The sequence below is a fragment of the Blennius ocellaris genome (genome assembly GCF_963422515.1).
Source record: "Blennius ocellaris genome assembly, chromosome: 3".
Taxonomy (NCBI): domain Eukaryota; kingdom Metazoa; phylum Chordata; class Actinopteri; order Blenniiformes; family Blenniidae; genus Blennius; species Blennius ocellaris.
Window position 1 is genome coordinate 14,925,914 of NC_137652.1, and position 14,460 is coordinate 14,940,373.

General features: G+C 39.8%; 1 protein-coding gene across 1 annotated transcript in view; it reads right to left on the reverse strand.

Annotated features, from left to right (window-relative positions):
- Positions 1–892: 892 nt before the first annotated feature.
- The window catches only part of plppr2b (phospholipid phosphatase related 2b), a gene marked incomplete at both ends in the record, with an annotated part of 41,716 nt that continues 28,148 nt past the window's right edge, over positions 893–14,460 (reverse strand). Inside the window, 5 exons of the mRNA XM_080519135.1 lie at positions 893–1,001; positions 1,345–1,475; positions 3,417–3,593; positions 5,730–5,980; positions 6,508–6,628. Coding sequence (XP_080375261.1) covers positions 893–1,001; positions 1,345–1,475; positions 3,417–3,593; positions 5,730–5,980; positions 6,508–6,628 — 789 coding nt within the window. The remainder of the gene's footprint in view (positions 1,002–1,344; positions 1,476–3,416; positions 3,594–5,729; positions 5,981–6,507; positions 6,629–14,460) is intronic.

Genomic DNA, 14,460 nt, shown 5'->3' on the forward strand with positions numbered 1-14,460 from the left:
AAATGCATGAAAGCAGCGAAGGACTTAAAACTGCTAGAAATGAGATGATTTGTCTGTCAAAAGATTTGAGTGGACTGTGAACATACGGACAACTAATATCACACACCTGAATAGTAAGTATTGAAGGTATTTAAAAAAAAAGTTGTCAGAATCCAATTTTGTTCAGTAATTAATTAAATGATGCCCCAAAGCATGTGGTTTCACAAGCACAGCTTTAGTTTGTGCGAATCTCTCGTCTATCATTTCACGCGATATAAAACAAAGCTAAATAAAAAAAGAACACAGTTTACTGAACGCTGAATTGGCTCATCTGTGCTGTAATTGACCAAAGTGCTTTTCTCCTTCACAGCATCTTTTCTTAGTTTTGATAACAGAAAAAAGAATTTATCTGTAATACTAAACAGTACCTGCACGCTGATTACATTAAGATCTTTGTTGTCATTCTTGTCCTTTTTCTCATTTTCATTTAATTGTCCTGAGTGTGACAAAATGATGTTGAGGACAGTCCACTTTGTGAGCAGGATTCTCTTCAGTCCCCAAATCCTCAGCACTGCCAAGTGTTTCAGCAGAAGAATCGAGTCATCAACAGTCTCCAAGCAAACAGGACACAGTATTGCTTTTAATATCTCTGGCTTTGGCGAGTCTCTAAATGAGTCTTTTACACCCAAAAATAAAAAGGGACGCCGTCTTAGAGGACCGGGGCAGGAAGTCTCTGTCTCCTACTGATCCTGAGCCGATGACGTGATTCAGTCACACTCTACGTGTGTGAGCATGTTGCTGGTTCGTCTCCGGTGATGAGAGGATGCTCAGACCTGGGTGGACTTGACTCGTCTGAGGGGCTGTCGTCCTTCGGGGTGGGCGGGGCAGGGCGGGGGGCATTCAGAGGGCAGGTCTAGACTGCGCTGGTGAGGCAACGCCTTGAGGGAAGGAGCACATCGGGAGGGGTGGGGGACGGGATTGGCTGATGGTCATGTGATCTCAGAATACGGTAACCCTGGAGCCTATGAGGAGGGATCAGGAGCAAGAAGGAAGTGAGAGTTTAGAACATTTAGAGGCATTTAAAAAGCTAAAGAACTGAGCAGATAAACATTACTTAAAAGAATGTGAAGTGATGATGTCAAGACTATAAAATGACACACACAGTTAATATATCAACCAAACGGAAGCATCAAGAACACAATCATAAGCAATATGACAGCTAAAAAGAACAATAAGGACAATAAAAGAGAAACAGACAGCCCATATTAGTATTTATCTACTGCACAAAAAAAGTACATGTACACTTATTGCATTGTTGCTTTATTGAATTTCTATCCCCCGCCCCTTACCTGAATGCCACTTAACTTTTCGAGTGGACTCTCCACACGAGGCAGACTGAGGAGCGGTATCCCGATGGAGGGTTCTGGACGTTGCGGAGGCGGAGAAGATGGCGCCGCTATTTGCGTTTGCTTGAAATAGTTGATCACACACGACACCTGGAGAAAAAAACATGCAAAAGGGGGTATAAGGGAGAAAGGCAAAGACGTTTGCTCCACTGCCCTCCAGAAATGAGGGAAGGTTTTCTAGTGTGTGAAATACATTGAGTGCACACAGAAACAGATAGTGAAGTGGCAGAGGGAGACAGAGGACGATAAGAATAAAAGAGGATAAAGGATGAATAATGGAAACAGGCACACAAAGAAATCTATAGACTTGAGGACACACTTTGATCTTTAAAGCTAACACAGATCTGTGACATTTTTTCAAGAGAATTGATTTAGGTCAATAGGCTTGAGACAAAATGACACTTTTTGATTGTACTATATTAAGTATACAACTCAGCGCTTAAAAAAAAAAAAGTATATATTTATAGGTATGAATGTGTCCTCTACCATATCCTTTATTCAAGACTTAACCAGCTGCTCATCATCCCACCATCCATTCTGCACTCCTCTATTAACCCAGCACCCAGTTAGTATTCTTGCCTGATCCATCCATCCATCCATCCATCCAAATTATCCATCCTGTCTTGCAAATGCATAATAATTAGAATTATTTCGATCATGTCTTCCAGCAACAAAAATCAGCAGGTAAAATTGAATAAACTATAAAATGTGTTGCAAAGCAAAAGCAGACCAAATTGGTGAGACGTCAACAAATAGACAGCTTTTACAGCTTGTATATTTTTTGACCATTTCTTTATAGCAATCAGTAACATGTACATGTCAAAGGTAACGAGCATGCTGCCACCACAGCAAACATTGTCGCTGATGATCTTGGTTTCTGATTCTGCATGTTTTTGAACAAGATTATTTACCTATGAGGTCTGAAGTTTCCTCTCACGGCTCAAAGATGCACATTTGAGCTTATTCTTTAAATTAAAATTGTACTATCGGAGGTAAACACCCTGCCCCAGCCCCTACAACCATACGAGAGAAAAAGCTGCGAGTAAATTGGTATTGAAAAAACAAAACAAAAACATGACTTCAATTAGCCTTTAGACTTCATTTAGTTCAAAAATGTATTCTTCTTGGTTTTATCAATTGTTGTTTCAAGATTCTTTTCTTGTTCATTTTAATTTATCAACATCAGAAAATGTTCAATGTCATTCTTGACAAATCGTTTACAATAATGCAACATTTAACTCACGGTTGTCAGATTCTTTTGATTACAAATCCTAACATGAACAACTTAAGTTATCTGGTGGAGTAGAACTGCAATCTGAAATTCTTTCTGTTACTGTATTCCTCTACAGACTCATGTTGGCAAAGGCCTGCAGCTTCCTTGGCTGTGATTTCTGCAGCCTTCAGCATCAACATAAAAGAAAAGAAAAAAAAAAAGAAAAGCTTCTCCCTCTTTGCATTGTTTCTTTTGCTAATGTTATAACAATTGATTGTAACTCGGTGGCGTCCAACACTAGGATGACCTCATCCCTATGTTTTAGCTGCATCATGCTTCAACACACCTTCAACACGCTCTATGTGCCTCATTGCAATCAGTTATATAGAAGCAGGGAGAGGCATTTAAAAAAAAAAAGAAAAAATACAGAGCACGGGACTTCTAGCACAAGGATTCAACACCCCTGACTCTTCCAAGCTTGCAGTGCTGCATCCCATAATTCATTACTGAAATCTGATGTTCGGTTCTGGGTCTCAGTGTTGTGTTATGTCTGCACCCAGTGGACAAATTAGAAATTGCAAGTCTCCCGGTGGATCGGATTGGAATCTGAGGTATCTGCTATACCTATTCGGTTTTTGGTCGCAGTGCTGCAGATCTTTTTGAAAACAATGGCTCCTGTCTTGACCTCTGAGGGTGGTCAGAAAGAGAATCAAATAGTAAAACTGAGAGCATACAGCTGAACATCCCACGAGAGATATTCAGGTAAAAGCTTCTTCCAGCCTCTGTGATCTAATTAGCCCTCCCTCCCTCCCTCTCACCAGGAAGGCTGCGATGGCTCCTCCCGTGATGAACCCAGCCAGGACATCACTCCAGTGGTTCCTGTGCTCGGTCACCCTCACTACTCCCACCAGCACAGCCAGAGACAGCAGCACCAGGCACAGAGTGGGCTTCGTTAGTCGAGTCCCTTTTGTTCGAAACACCAGGGTTACATACATCTAGAAAACAGAAATATAGGTGAGTGAGAATAAAAGAAAAAAAAAAAAGACATGTTCATGGTCAATTGAACCAGGTGTTGAATGCACATGGCCTGAAACCCAGCTGAGATAATGGAAACCATAATACAGTCTGACACGCTTAGCAGTCTGAACAGCTTGATTAAACCACAAGAGGCCGCACTCTGCAGTGATTCTCAAACAAGTGAGTGGTTTTACAAAAAAGGCAAAGCTCCATGATAACCCTTGAAAGACATCATGAAACGAATAAGCCATTGTAATTCAAAAGCAAACATCATGAGAGACATTTCCAAGCCATACTTACAAATCTAAAGCCTTAAGCTATTGATTTACAGACCATATGTGTGCACATTTTGCCCTGGAAGAATTATAAAAGGTGCACAATATCTGTTCTAAGAATAGTAGATTATTCTTATCACTGCACACACGCTATGTAAAAATATACTTAATCTACTTGAAATGTCAAATTCTGTACCAAGGGATACAAAAATGTGACACAACAAGCTATATATTTCATGATTATTAATATTGTGAGTTATTATTAATAGGTGATAAAGAAAGATCTCTGCACTGATGACATACACTATTTATTGTGAATATGTTAACTTTTTCAAATAATATCAGATTGTTCAAATCACAGATTACATTCTTTACTGTATTGATACAGATTTTGTCTATTCAGTGTCTGATTAGTGGGCCTCACATTGTCGTCACAGTAGTTTGCCGTATCCCTAGTTAGGATATGGATTTAAGGGAATTTCTGTGTGGAGGTTACATGTTCTCTCTGTGTGAGTTTTTTTTTCCTTCCAGAAAATATAAGAATGAATGAGTGAATTAAAAAAATTTTTTTTACTTCAATGGCACATGGTGTTATGTCCATTGTACAGACGTCTAAATCCAGTATGGCATTTCTCCAGAGTACGTTTAAATTGAATTCACACTGTGCATGTTTAGAGTACAGGCCAATCAGAAATCACCCAGCTGTGAAGTAAGTAGCAGCAGGTCCATTCATTTTGAATGAATCCAGGTTTATTTCTGGCCTCTTGTCACTTTCGAACAAGATCTTTCTTTATGGGTTAAGCAATTGCACCTGAGCGTGTTGTTGTTTTAATGAACATTGGAGCATTAAATAAGTGTAAGTATGCTCGAAGCCAGAAAGACCTGAACACTATTTATATGCTCACTTTTTTATTAGCTTGAAGGGTACTTAACAACATAGTTTTAAATTTTAATTCACTTTTATGTTAGCAGGAAGTCTTAATGAGATCACGATTTATTTTGCATCAGGGACTTGGCCACAGTAGCAGCCATTACCAAACCTGATGATAAAGTCAAACTGAACACTGAACAAAACCTAGTAATGCATTGTCTGACACATCAAGTCTCTAATAACAGTATTACTGCTCTTTAATCACATTACTGATGACATCCTGGTATACATTTATGGATGTTTGTGTTTCTAGCTTAAGATCTCTTTGCAAAAAAAACCTTAGTGAGTGATACTCTATCCACCTACTGTATCTATTTATCTGGTATGTTATTGCAAGGTTATGAAGCAGCTGATACTAGATGAGAACAGGACTGCTAACATGAAATGCATGTTTTTGGACTCTGGAAGGACTTGAAGAAAAGCCAAATTGCGATTGAGAAATCATGCAAACTCCACAGAGGAAAGCCCTTAAATGAACTCCAATCAAGGAGTTTCTCACAGCGAGACATTGAATGACAGTCACAATGAACAGATTAGTTAAAAATGACCAAATGACTTTTCAGAGAAGAAAATTTTTAGTTTTTACGAGACAAAAATACCATGTCATGTTTAGATGAGTCAACGAAGATGTGAGAACACTGTTAATCTATCCAGTAATATTTTGATTAGATTTTATTGTGATTTAGCATATCATTTCTGTGTGCATGTATCGCTATTTATATAAAGTGACTTTAAAATTCTACAAACCTAAAACAAAGTAATTTTGAAAGTGGCAATATCAACATCCAAAAAGGTGAAAATGCTCAATTTAAAGGTAATTGAAGGAGTCCTCATGAGGAGAAGTGGTGGTAGAGAAGTTCAACAAGCAAACTTGTGTTGAAGGTTCGTGACAGCTTAAAGTTTCTTACGACTGTGTAGATTGCTGAATAAAAGCTGAGTGCTGCATCTTTAGAGGGGAAGGACTTGCGGGCGGACACCACCAGGTACGGGTTTCCTGTGCAGGCTCGCCGCTCCGTGATGTACTGCAGTGGAGATTGGCAGCCCAGAGCCGTGTAGTTGGGCTTGCAGGCAGTCAGGAAGTGAGGCGTCTGATTTCCTGTCACCACCTGACCAGCGTTGGCGAAGATTGTTGTGGTGAAGAGGCCAAAGGAGTAGACACCTGAGTGAAAAAGACAGGCAGTGAACGTGTGTGTGTGTGTGTGTGTGTGTGTGTGTGTGTGTGTGTGTGTGTGTGTGTGTGTGTGTGTGTGTGTGTGTGTGTGTGTGTGTGTGTGTGTGTGTGTGTGTGTGTGTGTGTGTGTGTGTGTGTGTGTGTGTGTGTGCAAACTCAAAATAACACTTCTCAGAAACAAGCCCTTAAATTGGAATTAAAAAGTTACTGTTGCTTGTTATCTGTGTGGGAGTCAGGGGCCAGGCAGACAAAGCCTTTGGTTCAATGCTTTGTAACTTCAGATCACCACAGAATTTGAAAAAGATTACAAGAGCATCAACAGAACAGGACATGAAAAGAAGAGCAATGAAAATTGGTCCACGGGAGACCAATGCAAAGGACGGGGGCTCTTCTTGTCTTGTCCTCATACTGTTTGACAGAGAAGTGCTGTAAGTCTTAATGAGCCTTGGTCCCAGAGTACAGAGGCTCTGTTAGTCAAAGCTGAAGAACCTCTGATCTTTAGGACTATGACTGACCCAGAAAACGTACGATCCTACGGAGGAGAGGGTTGAAATAACAGCAGTCGGCGGTCACTATGGTCTTCTCCTGAGCTCCCTCTGACTTCACAAAGAAACTGGTCACCTCCCCGATCAGAATCTGAGAGAGAGAGAGAGAGAGAGAGAGAGAGAGAGAGGGAGAGAGAGAGAGAGAGAGAGAGCACAGAGAAATATTTTATTTTTCAGCCTGGAAGCTAACACTGTGTGGATCAGGACTGACCTGCTCCAATATGGATATTCTGTTGGTTAAATATGCTACAATGCAAAATTATTTAAGACTTTGCATTGATTTACACTTTCCCAACCCATTTGGCTGTTTTTATGCTGCTTTAGTAAATAACAACTTCATAGCATCATGTAGATTAATAGCCTTCAAATTGAACACTGCTTTTGCAAGACAACCTCAATCAAACAGATCTTCCACTATTTCAGTATAGTCGTTTAACATCAATGACTGAGGTTTTACTTCATCTTACACACCTCCCATTAGAGCCTTCATCATATTTTCACAATCACAGCATTAAAACATTTATAACAGCCATTTGATGGGCAAACTCCAGAGATGCCTAGCAGGTCAAATCATAATAGCATTGATTGCTTTAAACAGGGGGAGCAAACTGAAGAAACGCCACGCTGTCCATTTGTTGACATTGTTATACACTGCACACTGAACTTGTCTGATCGGGTCACATTTGCCGATGGGAGCGCAGACAGATGTGGGTTACATGCTCATACAATATGCATAGCTCAGAGCCAGCAGTGTCGGACGATGCTCGTTCACTGAACCTCACAGCCCTCGTTGTGACAAATGAAAGTTTACACTGCACTAAATAAATAGCTTAAAGAGAGCTTTGCTTTGGATCACTTGTTCAGCTTAATCAACGAGACATCAGACTTTGTCAGTCATAGATCCATTCATCTTCCCGACACACATCAACCAGACTCGAGACATTCTTAACAGACTCGCATCAGACATCAGGCTTCATTAGAAACAGAAAACAGTGATACTGAAAGTCTGTTCTGGGGGTTCTTAGCTTAAAGATCAGTATTTTTTTAACCTGCATTTTACTTTAATATGTACTTGTTGTCTCCCCTGAAAAGCCAATTTCATGAACTTTACATCAGACAAGAAAATCATTCTTATATCTACAGAATGTATTTGATAGCCATTTGGCAGGAACTGGAGCTACAGCTGTAAATATGCCCCTCACAGCCTCAGATTGCAAACACAGTCTTGTGTGAGGCTTTTTCAGTATTATTAGTCTATTTATAAAGGACATGAAAGAAAAAGGAAAATGAAAATATGGATCAAACAAAAAACAAAAGTTTTTAGGTACTTTCTCATACCAAACTCTGCTTTTGCAATGTCAGTATCAAATTGGTGTCTTCAAAGCAGCTTTTGTTTTGCTTGCTATCAGAATGAACTCAACAGAAAGTCCAGGACATTTTGCTCATAAGAGAATTTTTCACAATTTTGCCTCTGTCTTTGATTTTTTTTTTCTTTCATATCTTTCCCAGCAGACCTCATTTTTTCAACAACACCTGCTGAGCGGTTGGCAGCTGCCATATGTTGACAAAAAACACCCTAAAGTAGACTTTCATTAAGGCTGTCAAAAGACTGTTTGTAGATAGGCAACAAGTGATTTTAGTAAACACACATAAAAAGCAGAGGTGCAACAGGTGACAGAACATATAAAATCTCAAAGACAAAGATGGAAGTTTGGTCATCCTCAGAGTCAGTAAGTCATTTTATTTTAAACGTTTCATTGTGACTGTGTTGTCTATGAACAGAGGAGCTTGATAAGTAACCATTCATTTCTTTGTCTGTTTAGGCAAATGTAACAATAAACAAGTCTTGTCATTACTGTACATCTTCAGAATGACACAGTGTCATTAACTAAGTAAGAATAAATATATTGCTGTTGAAGCGTGGAAAAAATCCCAAATGACATCAAATGACTAATTAAAGACAATTTGATGAATTGTTTGGAAATGCTAGTCTTTCAGCATCTTTCCCACAAAATGTGACTTTGTCTTGTTTGTTTCTGCAGGGGTCGGAGGGTCAGCCATAAATCATCATCCTCGGAGCTGGTAGAGGTTCAGTTTCTCACAGCAGGGACTTTGGCAGAGTTGGTGGGACACAGATGGATTATGCATGGCATATTTTAGCTTCAAGGCTGCTTCAGACCCTCATCAAACACTGACTATGATTTAAAAAAAAAAAAAGTGACTGTATGCTCCACTAAAGACACAAGAAATAAATAAATTGTGAACAGGTTTCAAGTTTGATGCCTGCTCATCTGATTCCATCACACTGATTTCCTCCAGGCACCAACTTGACATGCCCCACTGTGATAGCGTACAGATGGCAGATTTCCTCCTGCCAGGATGGTTTCATGACAAAGATTCATGCTCATTCGTGTTGTGCATGTGCTGTCACCTGCAGGCATCGGAAAGACACTTACAATAGCGGCCAGATAGCACAATCTTCCTGTAACTCAACAGACATGCCACCTTGATGCAGGCAGGTGATGCTGTGTGCACTATCATTAGTCAAGAAAGAACATGCAGATGTCATTGTGCTACAATTAAGTAAAAAGCCTTTGCACATGTGGGCTCATGAGTCCTACTGAGAAAGCACCACAACGTAACGTTGCTTTAAATGCATGCTGACACAAACTTAAAATTTCCAGATAGGCTTTTGCAGAGGTTTGAGCTTTTAGCAAATGAGTCTTTGAGCTGATTCTCGAGGGGGGGGGAATCTGAACCATCAGAGAATCTGACAGGTCCGACAGGAGGCGATTATCTGCTCAGGGTGCGTGACCATGAAACGATTCAAACCATCCCCAGAAAACAGTGTTTCTACAACAGAGTATTATGTAGACCAGCCCTGCCATAAGGTCAATACTCTTTCTCATCCTGGCTCATGTTAAAGCTCTCCAGATGTATCCCTGGGAGCGACTACCGGGACTGTGAAGTGAGTGTGGTGAGAATAATGAGATGAGCAGTGGAAATGACAGCATTCAACAATGATAGATACAGTAGCAAGCAGCCAAAAAGGCGGAGGACTTGTGATCCAAGTTGTTGACAATTAATCATGGTGAAACATTACACATGAAAGACAAACACTGGCTACTGCAAACAGGCTTGTTTAAAGCTTAAACAACTATTTCAGTAGTGTGCAACAACAAAACATGGATATGAACACAGAGTTGAACAACGGAAGACCGCTAAAGTTGATGCTAACATCATTTCCATAAGAGGCAGCAGGATGTGTAACCAGCATGACACAGACCTATTAAACAACCACCGCAGGCGCTCACTGCCAGCAACACATGCTAATAGATACACTCTGGCCACAACAGGGCCATGTAAAATCAAATTGTTTGGATGGCATAAACATCCTTCAGGCAAAAAAAAAAGGCATTTGGATAATTCAACAGCATCCAGATTACTGCAAAAACCCAACAATAGTTTCATATTTACTTTTTTCTGGTGAAATACGTATTACAAGCAGCATTTCACATAATTATGCTTCATGTCGCTATGATTTCAATACTATTTTCAAACATTCATCAACACACATCTTCCATCTTGGCTTTTACTCAAATTGGGGATTGCAGGGAGCTTGACCCCGATCTGAGAGTGGGTGAAAGGCAGGATGCACCCGAGACAGGAAGCCAGTCTGTCACAAGGCAAACACAGACAGACAGAGACAAAGACATGCATGCACACATATCTATTTTGAAAAACAGGGTAATAAAATTAACCCAACAAAAAGGTGGGAGGACGCAATTGGACCTGGAAAAAATGTGCTGACCGACAAAGAGACCATGCAGCAAGCACACAAAAAAATCAAACTGTGAATGTTATCACTCCAGAACAAGCTTGACAAAAAAATAAATACAAATGCTATGGTTTATTTTATGTTCCCTCAATTCTAACAGTGTCTATAGACTATTTGTTTTGGCCCATTTGACAATATAAACTCATCAATAAGATCATGTTTGCCTTATCGCTGGTTTTCCAGGCTGCTCAGTGACAAAAACAATATTTCAGGAAAGACTCAACTTCCAAAGTCTTCACATCATATGTGGATTCCACAGCAGGGGGGCCCATGTGTCTTCATGACTTCTTGAAGGCAACATCAAACCATAGGAATCAAATTGAGAGCGACTGAAGGGTATGTGGGGAGAGAAAGTGACAGACGTTTGTGATGTGAAAATCATCTTGTTAATAATATAGAGGCTCCTGGTGTAGAGGAAGACTTGTTGAAACACAGAGGGTTTAAATTTAGATGAAATATTAAAGTCTGGTGTGAGAGCACACAGATAACGGCATCACACACAGGATGGTCTTGTCTGCCATGATTGTGGTGGAGAATATAATCTGCATTCCCATAAGGAGCGCACACTGCTGATGCCCACTCCTTTATCCTTTGCTCAATTTCTTTTTTCTTAGCTTCTCCCAGGCTAACTGTCTTCACAACAACATTTAATAGTGAAGAGCTCTCACTCAATTGTTACATGCTACATTACTCCCACAGCAGGCATTCAGCACTAATCCGTTTTCATATTGACCTTGTTAAAAAGTTACTTCTACAACTGCCTCTGTAACGGAAACAAATGGAGTGAGCCTGCTTCTCTTTCCAGCAACTTCTAATTCAGAAGTCTCAGCGTGGTGATCAATACTCACAATAAAAGCATAAAATTACACCTAATCTCTTTTCTACCTTTTACTAAAAGGCTTGCACATTTTGATGGTATTATTGCAGCTTTGTGGTTAATTTCACCTGTGTTCTTGAACCAATGCTGATGATCTCCAAGGCTGACAATCTTAAACCGTGTACTTTATGAACACTTCTGCACAATTTTAATAACATTTAAGAGTTGTTGAATATTATTCATGCCGGCTGTTCTTTCACTTTGAACACTAGAAAGCCCTTATGACTGCTAGGCTTTTCCTGCAGGGGAAGCCGCTTAATGCAGTTAAATTTAGACATATCCTCCATCAGAAGCACAGGAAGAACATACTAAAACGTGCACCACTCTACATGGTTAAAACTGAAACTGAAGATTAAGTGCATTAATGTACTCACGTCTACCAAGCGACTCCTGAGTTTGGCATTAAAGTATCTTTCAGATCACTATTTCAGTTTTAGGAATGTGTCAACTTATAACATTAACTTTCATTTTAATTTATGTTTCTAAGCCTGCTTCCAGTAGCCCTGCACAATATATTGCAATATGACGATCATTGCAAGATCTTTTTATAGCAAAATGACATGTTTCCACGCACTTTGCAATCATGTTGAACAACAATCAGGCTGGAAAGTTATCAACAAGCATTGATTAAACATTCAAAGGAGTGTGGAAAAATGGTGGAATGACGAAAAGGCTTCTTGATGTTTTCTGTTTCTTTTATGTGGGCCACGGCAGCATGAAGCACAATCCCATCATTTAACAGCTTGGACTCTGGAACACAAATCAGACCCTTGCCTGAGGTTGCTCAGGGTTTATCTTAACATGCATCAGAGTAGATGCGCTGTGAAATGTCACAAAACCGAGCTCATGTGTTGCAAATATCATCTAAATGTGCAGTTTAGTGCAGTTGATGGTTGAAGCACTGACTCATCAAATCAGAGCATGAAATCTGAGCTAACATCCATCAGCAACTTGGCCCTCGGTTTGTTTATTCTCAATCCAAACACGACTTCATGTCAGCAAAAATCTTGTCAAACTGCTGAGTCATATCGTAGAAAATGGAATTTGATGTATGCAATAAAGGGACCACAATCTCTTTTTTAATCACTGTTTATAACAAATACTTATAGAACAAGCACAAAGAGACAAACAAGCAAACAAAATGAAGACAAATTACTCTATTTTCTTATAATCAAACAATATAACAGCAGATCGAGAATTGAAAAACAAATGCGTAATATGTGTGATATTGGATGCTGGTGCAAAATGAGGAAAAAACGATTAAGACCTGACGAGTCTGAATAACAAGAACTGGAAAAAAGTCCAGATTTTAGAAAGCGGATAAGCTGAAAGTGCATTCAAATGTTGCCAAGAGTCTCCAGTGGAGACGAGGATGGCGGAGTAATTTGAGGGTATTTTTGAGGGTTCGGGGGTTTTCTGAAGTTCAGAGGAATGCAGATGAGGACTGTCACCATGGCAACACACAGCCCACAACTATTAATTATGTCACAATTAGTGATGGGGTGTTTTTTTGGGGGGGGGATTCTGATTGGCTATAATGGCTTCATGTTTCTTGCGACACTGCCCCCAACAGGTTTGGCTGCTCATAGCAGCTCTGAACCAGGAGTATATGCGGTTCGTGTAAATCAAGATTTTTTTTTTTAAAGGTAGACGGCGAAATGTCAGTTTTTGTCAAAACCCAGGTACGTGGAAACGTAGCCTAAATTTTCCATAGGTGGTAATAATGTGTGTGTCAGGCCACGTTTACACATACCCCATTTAAAAAAAATAAAAGCTGATATTTCCCTCTCTAAGTTTAAAAAAAAAAAAAAAATGCTATGAGCTATGAGTACGACAAACCTCAAGATTCATCGTTTGTGGTGAGTCGTCGCTGCATTTATGTGTAAATGTGTGACCCAAATGCAGGGAAATATCACAGTTTTTTCAGATACCCCCAGGTTTGTGTAAACGTGGTCTCAGGTCTCTGTGGCTTCCCCTGTGTTTCACCTCACGTTTCCAATTAACCAATGATCTTCTTCCTCTGTGCGCTCCCATCGTTATGAATTCCACCTGTGTCCAACCTTTCCCTGTGTATTTAAACCCCTCTCCCTCTGTTGTCTTTGTCAGCTCGTCTTGTCGCCCGTCATTCTTGATTCCCTGTGGGGTTTTTTTTTTTTTTTTGTCCTCCCAGGACATTTTCTACAATAAACTCTGGTTTTTATGGGAGTCTGCACTTGGGTCTATCCGCACACCTCCTGACAGTGTGTGTATACTATTCAGGTCATAATAAGTATAAATGGAAGATTGACATTCGTATAACAGACAAACTGGTTTTAACTTTGATCATTTGAAGCTAATACTGATGTTTAATTACTTTGAAAAAAACAAACTCATCTAAAACATTCATAATTACTGACAGGCACATGAATTGAATGGAAAAATGAACATGACCAACAACGGGGTGGAACTGATCTCAGCTGATTTGAAGTGAAGGAAAGGAAACAAACTGCACCAGTGTCCAGTCCATCAACAGACATGCGCATACACTTGCCAACAAGTGAAAACCACCAGCAATCAAACCTGACACACGTCTTCGATTTGTATCTAGAAGCGAACTGAAGTGAATGGAAAAAACTAACATGCTTGTTGGGTCTATAAAGATTTAACATATAAAACCTGTGACTGGCCTCTGCCTATGTCACCCAAAAATAAGTCAACAGAAGGGCCACTGATATGATTCAATGTGAAAATATTTGATGCTTCAAACCACATATAAAATAATTTAAAATTATTTCAATTAACACTATGGAGCCTGCTTAAGGAAAACATAGAATGAATCAAAACATGCAAGCTGACATCCTGTAACAGTATAAAGGTCATTTAAGTGCACAACATGTGTATGAGTCCTGCCGGTGGAGCAAACCTTCAAAATTTAATGCCAAAACTTTTAGTGGATGGTACAGTTTATGCTTGAATGAAAATCTGCTCCAACACGGTGAGAATCCGACTTGGCAGCCAATTAGTTTTAGCAGATGTTGACTGTTTTCTGGAGGCCTTTGCCGGTCATTTTTAGGCCGTGCTTATTTATTATGTCCTGAGATGGTCTAAGGGATGAATAGAGATCCCACAGAGGGAAAGGCAATGGTGTGATTAAGAAACAGACATCTGCATGTAAATACCGGGAGAGAGGGAAAGCAATAGTGTGAGAGTCTGTGATGTGATGGTGTGC